Source organism: Corella eumyota, chromosome 4 (genome assembly GCF_963082875.1).
Source record: "Corella eumyota chromosome 4, kaCorEumy4.1, whole genome shotgun sequence".
NCBI classification, from domain to species: domain Eukaryota; kingdom Metazoa; phylum Chordata; class Ascidiacea; order Phlebobranchia; family Corellidae; genus Corella; species Corella eumyota.
This window is the reverse complement of record NC_137493.1, coordinates 4784344-4809167: the sequence shown is the minus strand read 5'-3', so window position 1 is coordinate 4809167 and position 24824 is coordinate 4784344. Positions and strand designations below refer to the sequence as shown.

The following is a 24824-nucleotide window of genomic DNA, read 5'->3' as shown; positions in this document are numbered from 1 at the left end:
TTAACAGACTTAATAACATTTTTAGTTGTTATTTGAATATTTTTAAGGTAAATTGTAAAATTGTAAATTGTGTGTTAACGAAAATACATTTTTATTTTTAGATTTTGGTAATATAGCTTGACTCAATTATTAAAATATTTTTGTCAACAATGGATTGGTGGAAATAGTTGACAACAAAAAACAACCAAAATTAAAAAAATGGATAAAAAACATTTAAAATTTTTCTCTAAAACAAGGCTAAATATGCTCCCTTCTTTTTTCATTGTGTTTTTCTTACTTTTATGCAATCTATCATTGTTACATTGCCAACCTCATGATACGAGCAAACGAGTTGAGTTTCAACCTGATTTAAAAACTGATTTTGACCATATTGCAATAGATCAAAATAAAAATGGTCTGATATATATCGGTGCAACAAATTATTTATTTCAATTAACTGACGATTTACGAGAGCTGGTTACAGTCAAAACTGGACCAGACAATCGTAAGGACAATATTAATAAAATTCTTTTGATTGACGGGATGGGAAGAAGACTGGTTGTATGTGGAAGTGTAAAGCAGGGCACCTGCGAACTTCGCTCTTTAAAAAATATAAACAAAACTTTGTACAGTCCGGATTTTGGGACTTTGTCTACTAAACAATATGTCGCTGCGAGTGGAAATTTAAGCACGGTTGCTTTTATTGCCTCGTCCCCCACCGACAATTTGACATTTTCAATGTATGTTGGTTCCTCTAAAACAATGAAGGATTCCAATATTAATTCTGATCCTCCATTTTATTCGGTTTCAAAGAGAAAACTGTTACCAAGAAACAACAACAACGAAATGTTTTCCTTGTCCTATTTTGATGATTTTATTTGGGACGATGTCGGTATTATGATGAAAAGAGAAAAGGCAAACCAAGGTTTTAGATTGACTTTTATTGACGGTTTTGCCATCGGAAAGACTGGGTACTTCGTTTCCACACATCCTTCACCCTCAAATGAAAGAGTTGAAGAGACGTACATCTCTCAAATGTGTCTGAAAGAGTCTTATGGTTTGCGATCTTATCTTGAACTCCCCATAACTTGCAATGCAAATGGTTTATTTTATACTCAGGCAATTGCCTCTCGCACTGTAAAAGTGGGATCAACGTTAGCACAGAGTTTGGGTCTACCAATGACTTTTGTTGACCAAGTTGTATTTATTTCATTCATAAATCCGAATCAGCTTGATCAAGGTAGCGCAGTATGTGTTTTTCCACTGCGAACCATCGAGGAAAATTTTTTGTCTTTAGTCAAACAATGCATGAAAGGTAGTACCCCATTGGCTGAACACATTTCCTGGATTGAGAAAACTAATTTAGAGTGTGGAGTTGGGGTAAGATTATTTTTGTAACTATAACAAATTATTAATTTTCTTGGCTATAGGGCCATCCATTCCCTAACATTTAAATTTTTGGCTTATAATGTTAATGCAAAAAAAATGTCAAGAAAAAAAATTTTGAATTAATTTTTGCAGAATTTTCAAGACATACAAAGCCCAGTTTGCAACAAAGAAGGGTTATGGGACGTTGCTCAATATTTGCAAGAGAAAGCATTATACAAAAGCCAGGCTGTATATACATCAAAAGAGATTATTACTGCTATAGAATCTACCGTTACGCAGTCCAAAAAAGATACCGTCGCATTTTTAGGCACTCAAAGCGGAAAAATGTTAAAAGTAAGTAGAAATATCTAAACAATTTAAGGAAATTATTAGTTAAATATAGTGCTGCTTAGGAAGTGTTATTAGTATTAATAACTTCCTTAATTACTTACAATAACATTCTTAGTTATTGTATTTATGTTTCAGATTTCTTTGTTGTTTTTACCATTTAAAGTATATATAGCCTATTTAATAGTATACATATTAATATCATACATAGTGAAGTGAAGTATAGACTGATTAATATTATTAAAAATGTTTTAAATGACCTTACATAGTATATAGTATCTAACAGAACCAATTGATGCTAAATTTTGATTTAAATATTATTTCAGGTTCAAATTGTTTCAACCAATAAGCATCTAAATCGTTTATACGACACAGTAGTGGTTGCCACATCAGAAGAAGCATTCCTTCTTCCAAACGAGGCTCCTGACTTATCAGTCAGTGTAAAATCGATTAAAATTGGACATACAAAAGCATCAAGGATTTATATCGTCACCCCTAATGTAGTGGTGGGTCTCCCGCTGTATAATTGTTCTATGTATAAGGATTGTACATCTTGTTTAAAGGCAAATGACCCTTTTTGTGGGTGGTTAACTTTGGAAAGCAAGTAAGTATAAGTTATTATTAGTAAAAAATGTTAAACTGCATAAAAATTAAAAAGTTGTTCACAATCAAGTACATGTTTTGACTAGGTATTGATTTAAAGTATTTTACTTAATATGATTTAGAAAAAATTGGTATGTAGTTGTTAAAGTAAAAATGAATAAAAATATGTAATCAGTCTATTTGGAATAAAAGCAACAGACTATAAATGTATACAAACTAATATCATATATATACCTCTAGTTTGAACCATTTGAAAATAAAACATAATAATTATCCGAGTTCAGAAACCAATAAATATTAAGTGTTCCACGCCTTCGAAAACTACAAGTCACTAATTAACCACTTTTTATTTTCTATTTACACCCTCAGGCTATTTTAAACTCAAGTAAATATTTCTGGTATTTTTTGTTTTAGATGCAGTAAAATGATATCGACTATTAACGATTATCGATTTATTCTAACTGATGGACAATGCCCTAAATTAACTGTTGATGGCTCGGCTAATTCTTCTATTGAAACCAGCCAAAAGCAGGTAATAAATATTCAACTGTTTAAAGCAGAATACTTTTATATAAATAACAAAGCTAAATGAACAGAATTTATAATGAGAAATTATTTACTTTGATTTTATGTATTAAAAATATGAAACAGGCCAATAGAATGTATAAGTTATGTAAAAGGAATTTTAAGCCATATACTTCTATTCAAAAAACTATAAAATGTAATTTTTGTTAAATATATATTTGTTATAAAACTAAAAAAATTATGTATTCCACTTTTAATGCACCACAATATATTAAACAAAAATTTTGGATACAATGTTTATGTAAGACAGTCTTATTTAAATATTTGGTCATCTATTTTATTTTGACATTTATAAATTATAAGTATTTGGGATTACGTTTTTCTAAATTTGTAATCTTTAAGTTGGTATTAAGATTTTAAATATCATTGTTTCGGGAAATTATGTTGTTGCAACATAAAGGTTTGTAAAACTACCTCCAAATATAGTTCTAAGCTCTTTGTTTGGTTACACCAGGTTTTTCTAAGTAATACATAACTATAAAACGGTTTTCTTTTTTCGGTTTTGGGCCTAACTGTTACTGAATTTCGTGTGATTCATATTTTAGTGTATTAGTCCTATTGTTTCACCCTTTAGGATGTTAACAAAAAATTTTTACAATGAAAACAAATAAAATTTTTCTTTTAAAAAATTTTTTATTTTTTTTTTAGATTTATCTGAAATCTGATAATATTCCTCAAACTGACAACTCAAACCGAAAACTTGATTATTTTTGTACATTCGGCGACGATGTGGACCCTCCACGATGTGATATAACATTCGTGGATAAGCCAGGATATTTATCATTGCGTTGTTGTACTCCACCTAGCCAGTTTATAAGCATACCACCAGGACAAAGTAAGTGTTGATATCATTAAATATTTTATTCTACTTTTACACCAACAATAAAGAAATCTAAATAACAATTTGTATTAAAAAGGTGTTGTTTCATTTTATTACTGTTTAATATTTTTTTAAAAACTTTTATTTAATTTTGAATAAAATATTGTTCTATAGTTGGTTAAAAAATTGCTATTTTCACATTAATTTAATTTTGTACAATTTTTTTGTCAACATTTTGTATATACTTCTGTTTAAATAAAAAACTATTTTACAGCAAGCTTAAGCACTCCATTATCACTGAGATATAGAAGTGGAAGTACATCTAATGTTGTTGTGAGCACTGACTATACTTTTTATGACTGTGAAGCTTTCACTTCGTAAGTTAAAAAATAATAAACTTTGCAACTTAACTTAATCTTTAACAACAGATTTAATAAAAAAAATAGTGTAGTGGAGGTATTTACAATTTGTGTTGTTTAAATTTATTTAAAATATGCAGTGCAAAATTCTGGTTAAATAAAGTTTTAACAAATTGAGTAATGGTATTAAAAATTTAGGTTTTTATGTAAACAGTAATAAGATTAAACATTTTTATTGCCATACATTTGTTTAGCTTATGTGTTAAAATTATACATTATAAATCAATATTGAATACAAAACAGTGTATTTTTATTTTGCCACATTTAAAAAAATGTTTAAAATATATTTATATAGGCTTAACAACAAAATTGTTTAAAAATACGCTTGTAGATACAAACTTATGACTTACAATAGTTATAGTTAAAATTGGATTATTGTTTAGGTGCTTGACATGCATTTCAAGTGGGTTCAAGTGTCAATGGTGCATGTATCAAAAAATCTGCTCCGATTCAGACCTTTCTCAATGCGGAAATCGAATCAAAGTGATTAACGAAAATGGGGTAAGTTAAGTTTTCTTGATTAGGGGTTAGTTTTAATGGGGCCTAACTTGGGGTAATTTTTATTTTTGAAAAGGTTTGTTGTGTGAATTGTTTACAGATTGATGTAAATTAACTTTTAAAACTATGATTGATTGTCTTTTATATTGAATTAAGCTTAATTTAATTGGTTTTGTCGAATTTTTGTAAATTTTAAAAGCTATTTTTTTTTAAATATTCTTAGTTAAAATATTACAATAAAATAGTATATAATTATGTCTAAAATAGAAAAAAAAATTGGTAGTTTTTTAAAATTTTTTGTATGTAAATGTTTAATTTCTAGGGTAAGGATATGTCTAATATTTTTTTAGTGTGTTAAATTAAATAAGACCCAAATTTAATGATTTTGAGTGTGAATTAATTTAGTAATTCGATTTTCTATGTAACATTTAATTTAATGTAAATCGATACTTACTTTTATGTGCAAGCTTTAAACAAGTCTTTTATATTGCCTTGTTAGCTTCATTTGTTTTGTAAGTTAAGTAACAAGATAAGTTAATGGATTTTACTTTATCTAAAAAAGTTTTTTTTTTAAATTGAAGGACAATATATATTATATATTCTAAGTTTACACATTGCTATATACACTTAATAAAGTATGTTCTTTGTTATAAATATGTTAAAATACTATCCTATTGTTTTAAATTTCCATATAGTTCTGTGTAATTTAAGTTCTTTTAACAAGAATGTATAAAATTTTACTATAACATGTAAAATTATTTAGTAAATTTTTGGAATGTTTATTGCTTGACTTGTTAACAGTGAATTTTTATGATTGAATAATGCTCTATGGCTTAATCAAAATTTTTGGCTAAAAGCGCTAAACATTTTTGGTATACATAAAAAAAATAAATAGTTCTATAATATATCTTATCTAATATAATCAAAAACCTAAACTGTATAGGCCTATAGTATTTAAAAAATATTTTTCCGGTGTTTTCTCCTATTATTAATTTTACATATAGAATTTAATACAATTAAGCTATTGTGTATGAATTTGTATTTAAACCTTAATCAACGTATTGTGATCTTATCTTTAATATTTTGAGTGGTTTGTATGCATAGTAAGTCTCGTAGACGTTATTTGTTTTTCGCGCATATTACCTGGTTGAATTGTTTACTTAAATAATGGAATATGGCTATTACATAATTTCTCTATTTAAGGAAATATCATGCGTTCAATTTTCAATTAACAATTTTGTAAACTCTATGATTTAGTGTTTAGGTTTTTTTAAGTATTTTTTTGTAATGTTTATAAACGTTAAAGGTATAATAAAAAATTTTTTTTATTTATTGGGTGAACTCGAAAAGCATTGTAGCATACATTTTTTAGAATACACGTTTTTCTATTTTTAAATGTTAGATTTCGATTTGAAATTGCTTAATCTTTTCAAACTGTCAAAGTAAGCTCTTTTTAGCTAGTGGGCATTAAGATGAGTAGACAATGATGTAATAAATGGGTAAACTAAAAGGATTTTTAGTTCCCTTTTTTGTTAATAATTTACAAAAATTATTTCTCATGTATTTTTTTCTACAACTTTTAGACAACTGCATTTTAGCAAAAAAAATTTTTTTTTTATTTTTGCCTAATATTTTTTTTTAATTTTGTTTTAAATTTTTTCGCAATGTTTTAGTCAGATGACTAAGCCACAAAATTAAACTTATTTTTCCATTTTTTATTTGAAGTAATATATGATATTGTGCACTTCAGGGATTCCAAATTAAAACATTTGAAATTTATATTTCCGTTTATTAAATTAAGACGTGTGTCTTTTTCTTTAGATAATTTTTTGGAATTTTTGTAGTACTTATTAAAAAGTAAGGCCTATTGTACCAGCTCTATAAAATGTTACTTTTGTTAAATTTATGTCCCCTTAAATTTACTTTGTGAGGTTAAATTTTCTCAAGTTATTTAAAATTTTTTGTTGTTCATAAAATTTAAGCAAGATTTTTGAATTTACAAAGTTTTAATACCTAGAATGCAATTTTTAAATGCAAATTACTATTAGTTATATTATTGGCAGTTCATATTAACAATAGTTAAATAATTCATTAACAACAAAAACCCATTCAAAGTTTTTTTTTTAATGAGAATTTTTGTTAGATTTTTTTTTTACAAAAAAAATATTATTTTACAAAAAAAATATTATTTTGTTTGTCTTTTTTGTGTGAAGGCACACACAAGTGCGGTGTAGTTTTAGAGGAAATTTTTGTTATAAAACTCCCGTGTGTCCATGCCGATAATTACAGTGTTTTCGACCTCCGTTAACACGCACAATACTACCATGTCGACACGGTGCTTGATTTTGATGACGTCATCGAAATTTATTTTCTAAAACAGCGGCGAATTGTAGCGACTTATTGAGCTATGATACCCAATAAAAAATATAATGTTTTTTAAGTCATTTTTTCATACTGTTATATCGGTAACGGCCTGAATACCTTGAATTTTTCGTTTTTTAGTCGATTTTGTTTGATATATTTGGCAGTACGTTATTTTCTCTTATCGAATGTTTTATTGTTTCACTTGGCGCCTATACAAAAAGTTACAGCATTCTTGTGGAGAACGCTTCCAGGCATGTTTGCATTCTTGTGTCGGCCACTCACGTGCACTTTGCCTTTCACAAGTCCCTCTCTTTAATTTTAAGTGAAAACTAACATAAAACTGAACTTTCATATTTTTTTAAATATTTTGAAGTAATTAATATAGTGTGTGTGTGTAATTTATTAATGGTAGTTTGTAAAAATACTACAAAATTAATAAATTGTGATTTTGTTCTGATATTCCTGTTTGGCCCTTTTTATTTTGTCTAAACAATTAATACAAAAAAACATAAACATTGTTTTTAAATTTAAAAAGTTGGTGCCCTTTTTTAGTTAAACACATTCTTTGTTTAAAAAGTTTCAAGAGATTGTGTTTTTGAAAGTTTTGCGGCAGCTAACAGGCTTAGATTGCAATCTTAATTGCTACTTAACATCTTTATTTTACTCTTAAACTTGACACGACCCTTTTTTATTGCCGTTATTACCACGATTTGATCTCAAATTTTCTACGAGATTTATGACGTCATGTCTTTGAGATTTTTGAAATAATATTTTAAGACATAATTTATATATATATTTTTTTAATATTGGGTTGTTTTTAATTTTTTTTATAATTTACATTTTTAATTATATATACTTGAATTTTTTTTTTATGTAAATTTCAAAAAAACGAATTTGTTAAATTTTTTGTCCACCTTTGTATGCATGTGTTATTTTAAGTTGGACCTATTTTACCTTACGGTAAACCAGCCTATCATATCGTCTTATAGACTTAATACCTAAGTACGGTCGATTAAACACGCACCATCACCCCTAGGAATTCGGATAATACCTCATTGTTTAGAAATATCCACTTGATATTAACACAGCACATATAAAGAGAAATGACCTATTCTAAGCCATTGTTGTGTATTCTGTATAACCCAATATTTGCGCAACGTATTAGCGTGCTATCACGCCAGTGCTTTTGTCCAATTTTAAGATGGAGTTATTATTTGCCTATATTATAGGTATATTAGTATAAAAAAATGGTCACATGTTGAATGGTAGAATTGTGGCTTATGTCTGTAGAAAAAAATAGCATACCTGATGTATTTAGCATTGTTTCCTGGACTCGGCGCCTATATGTGCATTACGTACTACACATGCCTTAAGCTTAGACTTCTCTGTTTATTTAAACTTAAGACTGAAAACCTTACAAAAAGCAACCGCGTGACATTTTAAAATTCTTAAAACAATTTTAACGCCGAGCTTCAAATTAGCATGGACAACGTGTTCCTGATTACATACCTTTAAAGGCTTTATTTTATAAGTAAAATGTATAGGCTTCACTATGTTAAAATATTTATTTTTAGCGTTCTTTTACAATAGCGTAATATGGGGACGTTATTTATATTATTACCAACTAAAATAAAGCATAATATTTTGTGTAAAAATGTAGTTAAATATTCTTACATCGATTTGTAACAGCACTGGCTGTGCAAAAAGGTTTTAGAAGGTATGAGAAAATTATGCACAAATTAGTTGGATCCTGTCCGAGCATGCCTTATTTGAAAACTCGCATACCTTAACGGTAGAATAACTATGATGCAATTAATGTTTGTGTGGGCTGTTAAGATACTAAAAAATGACTGTTTTCATTCATTTTTGAATAACCAGAAGTTAATTCTGTTTCTAGTATTTTAGAATTTTATCCATTTTTGTGTTTTTTGAATACAAGAATATTTAAAATTAGAACTATACTGAAAATTCGTAGAAATATAGCTAACTAGTAATTATTTGTTGTTTAAATATTTTCATTTTGTTTACTATACAAAAAATCGCTGATTTATTGTTAAATTAGTATGTCGTAAATTTACGCAAACAGACATCGTCGTTTTGTTTTCGCTTTGCGCGGTTGTTTTTTTAGCTGACGTCAGCAATTATTGTGATGAAATCATCGTGTTTCGTCATAATCTCTTCAAGATTACTTTAAAATGCTTACGGAACCTTTACGAATGCAAACTAGCCTAAAAACATTGAACATTTAAGGGATACTAGATATAATACTCGTGAAAAATAAAGATAATGTTGTATTGTTGAAACTAGCATTGTAATTTGTTTGTTACTTTGCAATCTTTTACATTCAGTTTTTTTAACTTATGACATTTTTTTGTTAAAATAATGTTGTTGAAATCTAATCTAATCTAATTTAATTTAAATAACAACAGTAATAGACTGGTAGTTTTTTCATTGGGTATTACCCGATTTTTTTAACTTGGAAAATTTTTATTGCAACATTTATTGTTATCCCATTCCGTTTGCTGATAACAACCTTTTTATAGCCTTTCGTTTTCGTACATTATCAATTAAGCTAACATAACCTTTTAGTTGTTTAATAGGGAACTTAAATTTCAAGAACTACCAAGAAACTACATTATTTGTCACGGTGCGTTTCTAATAATATAATTGTGAAAATAACATTATAACGAATGTTTGGCCTTAATTTCTAGTATTACTTGTACAAAATTCCGTTAAACCACAAAATAATGTAATTCAGTACAAGTATTTATTACATTCAACCCAATGTAAACAAATGCCGTTTCAAGTTAAACAAATTAATAAAACATTATGTCAATAATCAAACATATTTTATTAATCATTGCATCTTCTTTTATGTATTAACAAGTTCGTTGGTCATTTCGTCCTTTAAGAGTTATTACTACTTTGGTTATTGCGGTTATTTCGTACTTCACGTTGCGTGTGCATTGCTTACTTTCGGTCGATTCGTCCATTGTGTGTTTACACGTTCTTTGATTTCGGCGCGGTCAAGCTAAGTACACAGCACTTTCTTGTTACCAGTAATTACTGGCCTAAAGTATTTGAGACACTTACTTTGCCTATCATTTTACGCCACGAGCCGGAAACATTGACATTTTATCCGAAATCTAAGCCAAGTTTTTTACAACGTCAATTTTTTAAGTGTCCACCGAATTTAATAAAGTATTTGATGGCGCTGCTTTCTGTCATATTTAAAACTTACGGTAAATCTTTAAAAAAATTGAGTTTAACAACATCATTTTTTTGTTTGGTAATTTTGATACGTTAGCGTCATCGCCACGTGTTTGGGTTCGACTTCAAAGTCTAGGCTGTAGTTACTTTTTATGCTCTAGTTATTATTATTTCCCATTCTCATCTTTGTGTAAAACCTATCAAACCAAATCAAAATACAAGTTCCATAAAAATGTAAAAAAACAAGCCTGTATGTTTTTTTTATAATTTTAATTGTCATATAAGTTGTAGTCCAGAGCTTGTATAATAAATTTCTACTATTTTTTTTTCTTTTAATTTAAAAAAAATTATTTTCCTGTAAAGTCTACAACATTACCAGTACAATTTTATGTTTTATAGTAAAATTATGCTTAATTAAGCTATTGAATTATTACTTTCATAAAAAAAAATTCTTACCGATTCTGCCTACTTAAAATTCGAATCCTCTGATTTTGTGTTGAATTTATATATATTTCATGGAAATTAATAAACATTATGTATTTATGTGTATGTATATGTATGTACAATTTAGAGGCCTTTAAGTTAAAATAAACAGTTGTTTGTGTTGCACAGGCATATATAAGTATATTACCATAATTAAAATGCTGCCTGGACAGGCAACTACCTTATTATTTCTAATTAACTTAGCAAAAAATGTAAATGACTAAAACATTCTATTCTTCTATTTTATATAGAACTGTCCAAGCCAGCAAGGATTTAAAGAGGACAAAGGACCGATAAGTAACACCACCTATTTGTCAGTGGACAGCCGACGTGAGATTAAAATTCGAACCCAGGCTCTTCCCCAGTCTACTGTGTCTCGATACGAGTGCGAGATAGAAAGACCCGATGGGGCGGGAATTCCCTTGATTGTCCCCGGAAACCAGCAGGGGCAGGACATCGTGTGTCAACCATTCACTGTAAGTTTGTAATTTCTAAGTAAACGTCTCATAAAAGGTGTAACTTTAATTTTTTTTTACAAATTAATAAACTTTATTTTTTATTTAAGTTTAAATAGTATCTTTATACTTAATGCAAAATTTATCTTTTTTAACACAATTTTTGTAGATAAATTTGGATGCCAAGCAAAGAAGTTCAGTCGTTGGATTAAAAGTTATTTGGATTAATTTAAATAACAACCAAAGACAACCTCTGGACAACCCCAACTCTTTACAAAGTAAGATTTCAACTTAAAACTTCTATATTACAAAAAGAAAATAAGCTTAGGTAAATTTAGTAAAATAGATTTAAATTTTATTCTTTACATAATAAAGCTTAGTGGACAATATACATATTTTTAAAAATGTATGTTAAATTTAAAGGTCTTTAAAATAAAAAAACTGCCTGTGCAGAGTGTGGGTAAATTATTATAGGCATATATTAGGTACAAGTTGCGACATGAATTTTATGACAAATAAATGCAGTTTGTGAGGCAGGCAGTTGTTAACATTTCTATTACATTATAATATTTTATTATTTAAATGTCAGTTGAAGTGTATCGATGTCCACTAACTGGGGATGAGGACAATTGTGGGACTTGTAGAGCGTCGTCGCAACACTGGAAATGTGGTTGGTGCGAAAAATCGAAGAACTGTTCACTTTATGATAACTGTTCACAAGGAACTAATTGGATTCCAGCTACTCCGGGAAGAGTTTGCACTCATCCTAAAATTACGAAGGTAAATTTTTTTAAAAATAAAGTAATAGAGTTTGTGAAGTTATGTTTTATTTATTTTTTTTAAGAATTGCTTTTGAGTTTAATATTTTTAGGATTTCTGTGTTAGAAAATGGATTTTAATTTAAAAAATTATTGAACAGAAACTTATAGCTTTTTTAAATTCCTTAAAAAAATCTAATTTGTTTTTAATATTAAAACTTTTAAAAGAGTTTGTCCATTTGTGACATATAATGTGCTACTTTAATTTTAATAAAAAAATTTTCATTAAAAAATTTAAAATATTAAGATTAGTTCTTTTGGTATTTTACCTGTTATCTACCACAACTATTTTTTCATGAACGATATTTGATTTTCTCCTTTTAAATTCCTGGTTTACACCTGTTAGGAATTTTTTGAGTTCTTTTGTGTAGGTGTAGTTAAATTGTAATATTTTATTTTTATTGTCAAATTTAAAAAAAAAAATTCCTTTTTATGGCACTAGTCAATTGCCCACCCTATAGTCTGTTCTGTATTTTTAATGCTGTAATATTTTTAATGCTGTAAAAAAAAAAAATTCTTTTTATGGCACTAGTTGATTGCCCACCTTATAATCTGTATTTTTATTCCTGTAATATGGTTACAACTAGCAACTTATATTTGTTCATGAAAATTTTACTGTCTCCAAAAATGGCAATTCTTAAAAATTTATTTTGTTGTTTTATAAATTGGAGATATATATACAGCTATGTGGTAAAAAGGGGTTAATAGATAACATCTTATTGTCTTTGAAATCTTTTTTGGGGGGGTCTAAGATTTTAGATAATATGACAGTAAACGCCTTATTAATTTTTTTTTTTTTTAACTTTTTTTTTTATTTTAGTTTTTTCCTACATCAGCCCCTATTCATACAACCACTGATATCACAGTACAAGGTATCAACTTTAATGTTAGAAATAATATGAAGATTACTATTGCCAATTGGAGTTGTACCAACATTGAACCGGTGGACGCTGATGGATGGTAAACATTTAAATTAAATTTTTTAGATTTTATTTTAGTTTACAAGCCATACTTGTTTCATATGCATATTTAACTTACCTAAGTGTACTTTAAATAATAATTACATAATATATGATGTTATCTTTATTATTGACATGGTAAATATTAGTTGATTTACATATTAAAGATAGGTAGTATGGTAAGGAGAAAATGTGTAGTAATATATGGTATACTAGGCCAGTAATTTACCTTTTTTTACATTCTTTAAAACTTTTCATTATTTAAAGTTGTTAATTTTTACTCAATTTAAGAAAAAAAAATGTTAATTTTTTTTAGTTGCACAATAAGATGTTCGGTTCGACCAAATATGATTAATGAAGGAACAATTAAGTTTTGTATCACAAACGGTAACTCCTGTTTGCCAGGACCTTCTTACAACACTGAGAGTGATCAGGTAAAAAAATAAACGATAAAGCAAGCAAAAAATTGGAATTAAACCCGGACTTACAATTTACCATTTTCATTTAAATTTTTTAATTTTACAAAAATTTTTAAATTTTTAAAACTTATTTTACTCTTTAATTTTTTGTAGAAATTGTTGTTTGTTGAACCCAAGACCACCACGTTTTCACCGACGACAGCTTTACATGGTTGGGGCACAAGAATTACGATTTACGGAGAACATTTGAACGCTGGGAATTCAGTTGAAGTAACGATTGGAACCACTAATTGTAAAGTTGACAGGTATGTTCACTAGGATTTATTTTGTCCACAAAAATGTGGTTTTATATTATTTGTATTTAAATATATTTTAAAGATCCACTAAATAATTTAAAAAAATTTTTTTAATTTTTTAAAAAATAAAATTTTTTTTTAAATTTTAATAATCGATTAACTTTTTGAAGATCGACGTTGAAGTCAAACTCGCTGGAGTGTGATGTTCAATGGAGCGAAAATTCAAGAAGAAGAAGAAGACATTCAAGAAGACATCCCCGATCCTCCAACATTTTACATCGAATGTTTCGAGCAAGAAGGGATGTTACAGCGTACAACGACCAGCATATACAAGTGAGTTTACAACTATTATTAATTTTATACATTTTTTATAGTAACTAGTTTAAAATCTAAAATGCCTTAAGTTATTTGTGTTTATAAATAGAAAAAATAAATTCGTTACTGATTTTTATAGTTGGTAATTATTGATAATTGGGTTTGTTATATGGGTTGTTGTATGGTTTATATATATTAAAATCTTGGTTTATATATATTAAAACTCAAACAAAGAACCAATTTTAAAAGTCTAGTTTTACAGCTAACTCGCTAAACACTGAAAAAAGGCAAATTTCGTAATACAGTCATTTAAAATTTTATTTGATTAAATAAAAATAAACATTAAATTAAATTAAACAACGTTTTGATATTAATATTCTTCTTATATTTAGCTTTCATTCAATGGTTTCATAAAAGCAGCTCTCTCACCAATTCGAATGTACGACGATGTCATGTTTACTTCAATGTCTCCTAATACTACTCTGCTGAGTGGTGGTTTGCCGATCGTATTTCGAGGAATAAATTTGGGATATATTCAAAAACCTCTGATTAAAGTAGTCAAGGGGAAGGAAATTTTCAGTAGCGTGAGTTTTGGATTAAAATTTTGTTATAAATTTTATTTTTATATTTTTTTTGTGAAATGATTAAAAATTACAACAAAATAAATATGTCTCAGCAAAAAAAAAATTATTTTTTGTAAAATATTTTCGAAGGAATTGAATAATAAAAATTGATTTTGTTTGATTTTTATTGCAGATTTGTGACAATATTGGAGATAAAAATGCAATCAGATGTCTGTCTCCTGATATTTCCAAAAAAATTTACAAAGGTAGACACTTTTTAATATTTTTATTTTTTTTTACAAGCACTAGTTAAAAAGTTACTGCCTTAAAATTGTTTTTATTTTTTATTTTTATGCGGTCACATTTTTGTTGCTTTTCAATTAATTTTTTTTATTGTGTTGATGCAATTAACAAGTCCTTTTACTCACTCGCTTAGTTAGAAAAAACAATAAAAATATAGAGGTTTTAATTTAAATTCAAATTATATATTCTAGTCTATAGCTTGCTCTTGGTTAGTATTTTCAATGTTGTAGTATGGTTACAACTTTCGACTAATGTTTGTCAGTGACAATTTACTCGTGCACCACAAATGGCAGTTTTATTTATTTTTTGATTAGCCCATGAATTAAATATGTGTATTTACATACCAGAACTAAAAAAGCTTTTTTATTTTCAATTTTAGTCCGGTAGTGTGGTAAACCGGTCATGGCATTGGACTACGAGCCGAAAGGTTTCGAGTTCGAGCCACTCCAACGCCACTTTTCGCCCTTGAGCCCGGTGTTCACGGATAGCTCAAACATATTCCAAACCGCACAACTTACCCTATAAAAATATCAAAAAATTTTCCATTATTATTTTTCCATATGGAAAAAAAATATATAAAAAAGCAATTTTATTTTCACAGCTGTTGATGCTCGTGTGGTGATCGCTTCTCAACTTGAGGGATTACCCACATCACAACTTAAAGCAGGGATTCTACAGTACAAATTAAATCCCAAATTGAACGCTTTCGAAGGTGAAGATCGGACAAAAACGTACAGAAAGGATCAGTTATACATTGAGGTGGGGAAAAAAATTGATTTTATTTAAATTTAAAAAAAAATGTCTGCGTTTTTGTTATTTTTGATTTTTTTGTGATATCGGTGTATTTTTGGTGGACTGTAAACTTTTTTTTTATTTTAAAAACAACTATATTGTTACTTAAAAAAAGCACTTTACTTTTAAAGTGCTTAGTAATTTTTTGGTATTGATTTTTGATTAAAGAAAACAGCTTTTATTAATTATTAATGCAAGTAGCTTCACGGTTATAAAATTACAAATTTTGCAAATTTTTTAAGATAACATTTTTTTTCTAACCGGAGTACTATTGTTCTGTTACAATTAAACACACTAAAAATTGACAACTTTAATTACCACCACTTTCAATAATCATTTATATTTTGTAAATTTAGTCTTGAGTTTGATTCCCAGGTTTGGTATAAACTGTTCTTCTTTCTAACAAGGTTAATGCTTAATTTATTTTATCATTATCGTTAAAATATAAAAACAATCACTATTTTTAAGTAAATCTTTTTTTAGGGCACTGGTCTATGCGCCGATAGGCTTCACTGTAACACTAATACAGTGAGAATAATGTTGGGTGATAAAACACAATGTAATGTGACTAGACTCGATTACGATCAAGTTGCATGTCAGCCCCCACTTAAACTAGTCGGGAAATACCCAGTTGTGGTAAGATAGCGTTTTAGTGTTTTTTTCTATTTTATTTTTTTTATTATTTTTTTGTGTATAAATTTATTCTCTATGTGGGAAAGTCGAATGCGCGACTTAAACATAGAGTACCATCAGTTACTCCGACCCAGTCTCGAGTTGCCTGTAGCAGTTTTGGGAATATTATATAGATTATAATTGCCCGGTAATTATACTGCTGATTAAGTGCTGACTCAGCAGGAGTTTATATCGTTTATAGCGCCTTACTCAAGGGCGCTACAGCATGAGATCAGTGGGGATTGAACCAACGACCTCATGTGTGGTGTAGCAAGTGTTCTTACCACTACACCACGCTGCCGATTTTAACTCTAGTATATCTTAGGTATAAGGGTTTGTTTTAAAGTTTTAGTGTTTTTAATTTACCTAACTTTGATTAGACGCTTCATGAGAGTCTGGGTTTGGTCCTCACTGCTCTCATGTTGTATTGCCCTTGAGTAAGACGCTATAAACCGTATAAACTCTTGCTAAGCCAACACTTAATCAGCAGCAATTATATTCTATAAAATCTTAAACTGCCAAAGGCAACTCGAGACTGAGTCGGGGTAACTGATGTTACTCTATGTTTAGGTCGTGAACTCAACCTTTCTACTTTGAGAATAAAAATATATATCAAATAAGGCCTTGGTGTATTTTAAACTAATTAGGATTTGTTTTTTTAATGTTGGCTACCTTTTTTGTCGAAATTTTGGACTTTAAATAAAATAACCTATAAGATTTTATTATTGGTATATTTTACTTTAATACAGGTTAACATAGGGGGCTACTCACAACAAGTTGGGTATCTTGAATATCCAAAAGAAGAAGGCACATTCCCAATTTCAGTCATAGTAGTCATAATCATTATTGTTATCTTCGCACTGATTGTGGCGATCGTATGTGTTTGGAAATATAGAAAACATTCGAAACAAAACGACGAAAAGGTTAAAAATATGCAAATCAAAATGAATGTCATGGAGTCGAAAGTGGCAAAAGTCTGTAAAGAAGGCATGTATATTTTTGAAATTACTTTTTTTTTCAGTTTTTTAATATGTTATGTTTTTTCTGCTATCTATTTTGTTTAAAAAACTATTTTTTTTGTTTTTTTGTGGCCGTTTTGTTAGTGCTAAAACAAATTTTAAAAATCTAATTTTTAATCTGTTTGGTGCTTTTCTAGTAGTAACCACTTTTTTTTTTATCATAATAATAATAATATAAAATTATAAATTTTTTTTAAATTTTTGGGGCATAATTTGAACAATTTTTCCAGTATTAAATATTTTGTATTTCTTAGCTTTTGCTGAGCTACAAACAGATATGACCGATTTCGATGCAGCTAGTGATGCTGGAATCCCCTATCTTGATTACAGAATTTATCTCATGAGGGTTTTGTTCCCTGACCCTAACTCAGCTAAGAAACAACACAACTTATTGCTGTCTGGGCAAAATTTTTACTACAATGGCAAAAATGGTCAGTTTGTGATAATTAAAATAAGATATTTTGAGTTTTAACGTTTTCCGAGATTTAAAAAATTTGGATTTTGAAAAATAAACTATTTTTTAGATTCGAGGACAAACAGTAATCGCCCGCTACCGCCCCATGGTGGCAGATCGGTTGGAATGCACAAGTTTGATCAATTGTTGGAGAACAAATGTTTTTTGATGTGTTTTATTCGAACTATCGAGTCGAAAAATTCATTTACAATGAAAGACAAGTTAGTGTTTTAATGATAAAAAAATGTAAAAAAAAAAAAAGTAAAAAAAAAAATAAATTTTGAAATCAAATTTTTCGGATAACAAATAAATAACTTTTTTTATATCTTCAAAGGACAGTTTCTTTTAAAACCACTTTTTGTTTTATTTTCTGCCATAATATTTATTATTTATTTGTGTTTTTTAGATCAATGGTGGCAGGTTTACTTCTGGTTATATTTCAAAATCGTCTTCCATATGCTACTGAGTAAGTCAAAAAAAAATTTTATTTTTTTGTTCCTTAAATTTTTTATTTATCAAACAACTATAATAAATATTAATATATTTTTGTAGAATTTTGGAGCAACTTTTAGCGGATTTAATTCGCAAAAATATGGAAGGAAAAAATCATCCGAAATTATTACTCAGAAGAACTGAATCGGTTGCAGAAAAAATGCTGACTCATTGGCTGAGTATTCTTCTTTACCGATTTGTAAATGTAAGATCTCGGTTCAAATTTTATTGTTTTCAATGGCTTAAATTTATTTTAAATTAAAAATATTTTGTTGTTTTGTAAATTAAAATAAGGTATACTATGTTTAAATCATGCAAAACTGTTCAAAATTAAAAAAAAAATAGTGTAAAAATTATTTAAATCTGTTTTAAATCGCTTTTTAATTTTCTTAACCCTTTGTTTCAAAAGAAATTTTTTAAAAGTTTTCTTTTTTTAGAATTTTGATCATAATTTAAGTAACTTTCCAGAAACTTAGAAATTAAACAAAATTTCAAATTAGTATATCAAAAATTATTTTTAATTTTAAAATCAATTAGGAATGTGCTGGTGAACCGTTATTTATGTTATATCGTGCCATTAAACAACAAGTTAATAAAGGCCCGATAGATATGTTCACGAACGAAGCTCGATATTCACTCAGCGAGGATAAACTGTTAAGACAAACGGTTGATCACGAACATTTGGTAAGTTTTTTAGTTTTTAAGTAAATAAATCTGCCATTTTTTTGACATAAAAAGTGTCGTATATGCTCTTTTTGCATTATTGTTATATTTTTTTATTCATTTAATTTTCATTTTTATTCATTTAATTTTCGTCAAGGTGGTGTAGTGGTTAGAACACTTCTTACACAACATAGGGTCCTGGGTTTGATCCCCAGTGATCTTATGCTGTAGCGCTCTTGGGTAAGACACTATAAATGCTATAAACTTCTGCTGAGCCAGCACCTAATTAGCAGCTTATTTATCGGGCAATTATAATGTATTTCATCCCAAACTGTCGCCAGCAACTTGAGAGTGGGTCTAGGTAACAGTTGTTACTCTATGTTTAGGTCGCGCATTCAACCTTTCCACATCGAGGATAAAGATATATACAAAAAATATATATATAGTTTAAACGCTTTAATAAATGTCCTAAAACAGCTTTATTAAAAAAAGTGTTACACAAATAAAAACATATTATTATCTATATTTTTTTAATGTTAATTTATGAAAAAAATATCAATAAAAGCAAAATTATTTTTTTATTTTTGCAAAAATTTAATATTAACAAACTTTGTTTTTTTTAGACCTTGCAAGTATGTAATTATCTTGGAGAGCATGATCAATCAGATTTTTCAGTTAAAGTGTTGAGTTGTGATTCAATATCTCAAGTAAAAAGAAAAATTCTGGATATTGCTTACATGAACGTTCCATATTCCCAGAGACCACCACCAGAAGCAATAGATTTAGGTAATAACGAAATTTTTGTTAATAAAGGTAAAATAAAGGTCAGTAAGGTGGGTTTAGCGGTCATGGCAGCGAAGCACCGATGCCACACTATTCACCCTTGATCTCGACGTTTACAGATAGCTTAAGACACGTCATAACAGCACACCCTATCCCGATAAAAAAAATATATAAAAACCTTAAGGTGATATGGAAAAAAAAGTGACATAAAAAAACGATATGTTATTTTTAAATTTTATTGGCAGGGTACGAATTAACGTTTAAAAAACGATTCGCTAAAAATGAGGTCGCATTTTTAAAGCAATAATTAGACTCAAGTCATAATCTTCGTTTTTTTATAACACTTTTTTTTAAATGTAACGTATTGTTAAACAATTATTAAGAATATTTCGCACGAAAAACGAGACCTTTTTGATTACTTGTTGTGTTTCCGACCCAGTCTCGAGTTGCCTGTGGGAGTTTGAGAAATTATAACTGCCCGGTAATTGTGCTGCTGATTAAGTGCTGGCTCAGCAGGAGTTCATACTGTTTATAACGCTTTATTAAAGCGCTTTATTAATAGGACATTTATTAATAGGACATTTATTAAAGCGTTTAGGACATTTATTAAAGCGCTCAAGGGTGCTATAGCATGAGATCAGTGGGGATTGAACCCACGACCTCATGTGTGGTGTTTTATTATCGTCTAACCCATTTTTGGTTGATTCGCTATTTCTAATATATTTGTAAAAAACGATTCGCTAATTTTAAAAAACGATTCACTTTTAGTGAATAGCAACCCGTTATTTCGTTCCCTGATGACATTAAAAACATTACTTATAATTTTTGTTTTAAAATTTCTAAATTTTCGTTTATAAATTTTATTTATAAGATTTGAATATTCCAAAATTTTGTAAAAATTTTAAAATAAAATTCACTGTTTTGTTATATAGAATGGAGGCAAGGTAGACTGGAAAATTTTGTGTTAAAAGATGAGGATAATACATCGAAGGTGGATGGAGAATGGAGACAAGTGAACACACTTTCTCATTATTCTGTAAGTATCTGTTGTTGCATTTAAATAATTTATTCACTTTAGAATATTGTGTGATTAATACATTTTCTTGTTAATCACACATTGTTTTTTTTGTATATATCTTTATCCTCGATGTGGGAAAGTCGAATGCGCGACTTAAACATAGAGTAATATAAGTTACTCCGACCCAGTCTCGAGTTGCCTGTGGCAGTTTGGGATATTATAGATTATAATTGCCCGATAATTATACTGCTGATCAAGTGCTGGCTCAGCATGAGTTCATACCGTTTATAGCACCTTACTCAAGGGCGCTACAGCATGAGAACAGTGGGGATTGAACCCACGACCTGATGTGTGGTATAGCAAGGTGTATTTTTTTTTATTTAAGGAACAGAATTTAAAGCACCTTAAGTTTTTTTTTCAAGAATATTTTTTACGGTGTTCGTTTTAAAATGTTTTCTTTATAAAAATTGGTTACTATTTTTTTATATAACTACAACCCTAGGTTTATCCAATTGTTTAAACTTAAATATTAACAAATATTAAAAACACAAATTGTATTTTATCTTTTAAAATGCCAAAAATAACAAAATTTGAATTTTTTTAAATTTTGTATTAAAATGTACAGGTGCCTGATGGAGCAATGTTTTCTATAATCCCCCGATCCGACAACACCCTTAATCATTCAACCATGTCGGGTCATTCGAAGGCAAGCGGACACCGACAGAATGGGAGTGGGGCAAGGTAGGTTGAGATTTATTCTTGAATCAAATTAGTTTATTATAACTTTTAAGTTAACATGTGTAGAAATTTGTTTGAAATAGTTTAAAATTTGATTAGAATTCAGTTTTCTTTATTTTAGTTGTCAGATTCCCTTTAATTTTTCTTTTCATTATCTTGAACTAAAAAAAATCCTAAATCCAAACTTTATTAAATCACAATTTAAATTTATTTTTTGCTATAAAAAACAAATTTTTTAATTAAGTTTAAAAAAATGTGTTTTTTATTTTTTATTTATTTTTTTTTTTTTTAGATTGTTGCCCCTAACAGAGGGTAGTAACACAAGTTTACCCCGGTACAAACAACAAAGTAGATCGGGTACCCCAACCCTACCACAGGATGGTTCTCTTCCATGGCATTTGGTAAGATTTTAATGGTTTATTTTCCGCTTAGTGGAAAAAAATGGTTTTGAAAAAAATTTAATAGTGTATTATTAATATTCGTATAAATAGATTATATCGCTTATTTTTGGTAATTGTAAAATTTAAATGGTTTACAATGGATTAAGTATGGTTCTTAAGGTTAATTTATGGTCTGGCAAAGACTTTACTGGTAAATACAGTTCTAGTTTACTTTATATTGGTGAAATATTGAGTTAAGTTAATTTTAATGGTTTATAGTGATTATGGTAAAATTTTTCTTTGTTATAATCGGTTTTCATAAAATTGAATTGGGTATAGGCTTATGTATTATAAAATTATTTTACTATTTTTCAGGTGAAACAAAGTGACCAGGAACACAAGGAGGGGTCAGAGAGCAAAATGGTTTCTGAAATTTATCTTACCAGACTTCTCACAACCAAAGTAAAAATTCAAATTTTAAATAGAATTTATAATTTTATTTGTTTAATATAAATTCTTTATGAAAATTTTTGGGCCCCCAAATTTTTAAAACAAAAATGCATTTTATTTAAAGTATTTTTGTAATTTTTTCAGGGCACTATCCAAAAATATGTGGACGATTTATTTGAGACAATATTTAGTACAATGCAACGTGGACACGCTTTACCTATGGCTGTAAAACATATTTTTGACTTCTTGGACCACCAGGCTGATATCCATGGAATTACTGACCCTGAGATAGTACATACATGGAAAAATAACTGGTATTTTTTTTAACTTTTTATGTTTTTGGGTCCTCTTTTTTATTTGTAGGATTATTATTATATTATCCTAGTTTATTTTTTTAAATACAAACCATATTCTACCAAATAACAAAACTATTCTACCAAATACCAAAACAAAATTTATAAAATACAAAGTTATGGTAAAAAATGGATATAAAACTAATTTTACAAATTATTTTGGAATTTTTCAGTTTGCCTCTTCGATTTTGGGTCAACCTAATCAAAAATCCCAATTTCGTTTTTGATATTCCCGGTTCCCGGATTCTTGATTGCTATCTTTCTGTGATCGCTCAAGCGTTTATGGACTCCTGTTCGACGGCCGAGTACAAATTAAGTCATGAGTCTCCCTCTAATAAACTCTTGTATGCGAAAGATATACCCACTTACAGAAAATGGGTGAAAATGTAAGTATTTCGAAATATTTTTTTAAATTTAAATTTTTTAATTAATATAACATGATAGCAGTCGGGATCGAACCCCGTACCTTTTGTGCCACACCCCAGTATTTTAATTACTTCATTCTAATATTTTGATACACTATGATATTGAAGGTTTTTAATAGGGATTGGCTGAAATGACGTCATTTAAACCTATATAACTGCATGACGTCATTTAAACGTATATAACTGGTTACGAGAATCTTTTCCGTATAATTTTAAAACTGCAAAATTTGCCAAAAAACACGTATTTATGGATTATAAAGTGTTTAACGTTGGCAAAACTACTTACCGCTGATAGCAATATCATTTTAAGTCCAAACAAAAATGTAAAAATCTGAAATTTATTGTGCGAAAAATTTTACGAAGTAAAAAGTGTATTTGTTGCGCAATCGTTGCTTAAATAACGTGATATAATTGAGAGTAGATTATATATTATTAGAAAAAGGCAAACCTCGTGTTTTTTTATGTTTAGTAAATCGTATACGATCTTAAATAACAAATTATTACTCGGCGTCCGAGTACTAAAAAATGCTCGACCAGCACGAGATTTAAAATATTCCTAATACTCTCGATTGGCCCATTCTTAGTTTTTAACTGTATTAATTATTTTTGTAGATATTATGCTGATGTTTCGAACATGCCAAAACTTAATCCAAGAGATATGTCTCAGTTTTTAATGGAGGAGTCTTATGTAAGTTTCTAAAGCTTATTCTTTTATTTCTGTATGTTTTAGGCGTACTAAAATGTATTGAAAATCAAAAAACAAAAACTTTATTTTGACTTCAATTTTTAATTTTTTAAAAATTAATTTAAAAAAAATGTGATATTATTTGATGTGTTTTTAAATTAATTAATATATACCTTTAACTAAAATTTGACAATAAAACATTTTTTATTTTTAAATGTAATTTTTTTTATTTTTAAATGTAATTTCAGGTGCACACTAACGACTTTAACACCCACGAGGCTTTGTCGCAACTTTACAAATATGTTGAAACCTACAGCGACGATATTTTGCTTGTTTTGGACTCCGATAAGGAAGCTAGAAGACAGCGATTACTTGACAAACTGGAAGAGGTGTCGGCCTCTATAAATAACTCGGATAAACTACATATTTAAATCAATTTTTTTTTTCGATTGAAAAATGTTTTTTTTTGTGAATTTACATTTCCAAAATTATTCTAATTTAATAGAGAAAAATTTCGATAAAAATTGCCTGTTTTTTTAAATTTTATTTCATTATTTCATTTAGTTAAGTTAAAATATATTGTTGTGGTACTTTAAATCAAATTTGAATTAGATCCTTAAAAAAAAACACAAACTTAGAAGGTGTTACGAATTATATTCTTTTTCTTATTAATTTTTTTTGCTTTATTCAACAGTAAATAACGTACATGTGTATGTAAATCTTTGCAATTGTTAACAACTCATATAAAGTAAGTTTCTTTCAACTGCCTTGTCAAGTTATAATAATGAACTAATTTTTCTACTTTGAAATATAATTGTCTTCCCTAAATGTAACAACCACAGCTTGTAATTTCGTTTTTGTGCCAATTTTTTAAAAGAAGCCTTTATCAAGTGGTTTTATTCATATAGATTTGTTATCTGAAGTCTTCTCTCGTTTTTGTAAAATGAAATTAACCTTTTTCCTTTTTTATCGCTAACTTGATATCGCTTGTAAGTTTATTATCGCGTAACTGTTTCTAACACTCCGTTTTATTTTTTACATTTTTTTCTTTTCAAATAAATGTGTTGATGATTAAAAAAATGAATAAATAGAAAA

General features: G+C 28.2%; 1 protein-coding gene across 1 annotated transcript; it reads left to right on the top strand.

Annotated features, from left to right (window-relative positions):
* The first annotated feature begins 106 nt into the window (after positions 1–106).
* LOC145751614 (plexin-A2-like) lies at positions 107–24824 on the top strand. Its single transcript, XM_082567799.1, has 33 exons — positions 107–1359; positions 1501–1701; positions 2022–2299; positions 2713–2830; positions 3532–3718; positions 3978–4080; positions 4506–4623; positions 10929–11153; positions 11302–11410; positions 11722–11912; positions 12771–12910; positions 13226–13343; positions 13482–13633; positions 13795–13957; positions 14332–14523; positions 14696–14768; positions 15407–15564; positions 16081–16233; positions 17019–17256; positions 17543–17719; positions 17813–17963; positions 18149–18208; positions 18295–18439; positions 18772–18918; positions 19521–19683; positions 20613–20716; positions 21324–21439; positions 21729–21837; positions 22192–22278; positions 22411–22580; positions 22793–23005; positions 23657–23732; positions 23978–24824. The coding sequence occupies exons 1-33, from the start codon at positions 199–201 to the stop codon at positions 24158–24160; spliced, it is 5979 nt and encodes a 1992-aa protein (XP_082423925.1). The 5' UTR covers positions 107–198; the 3' UTR covers positions 24161–24824.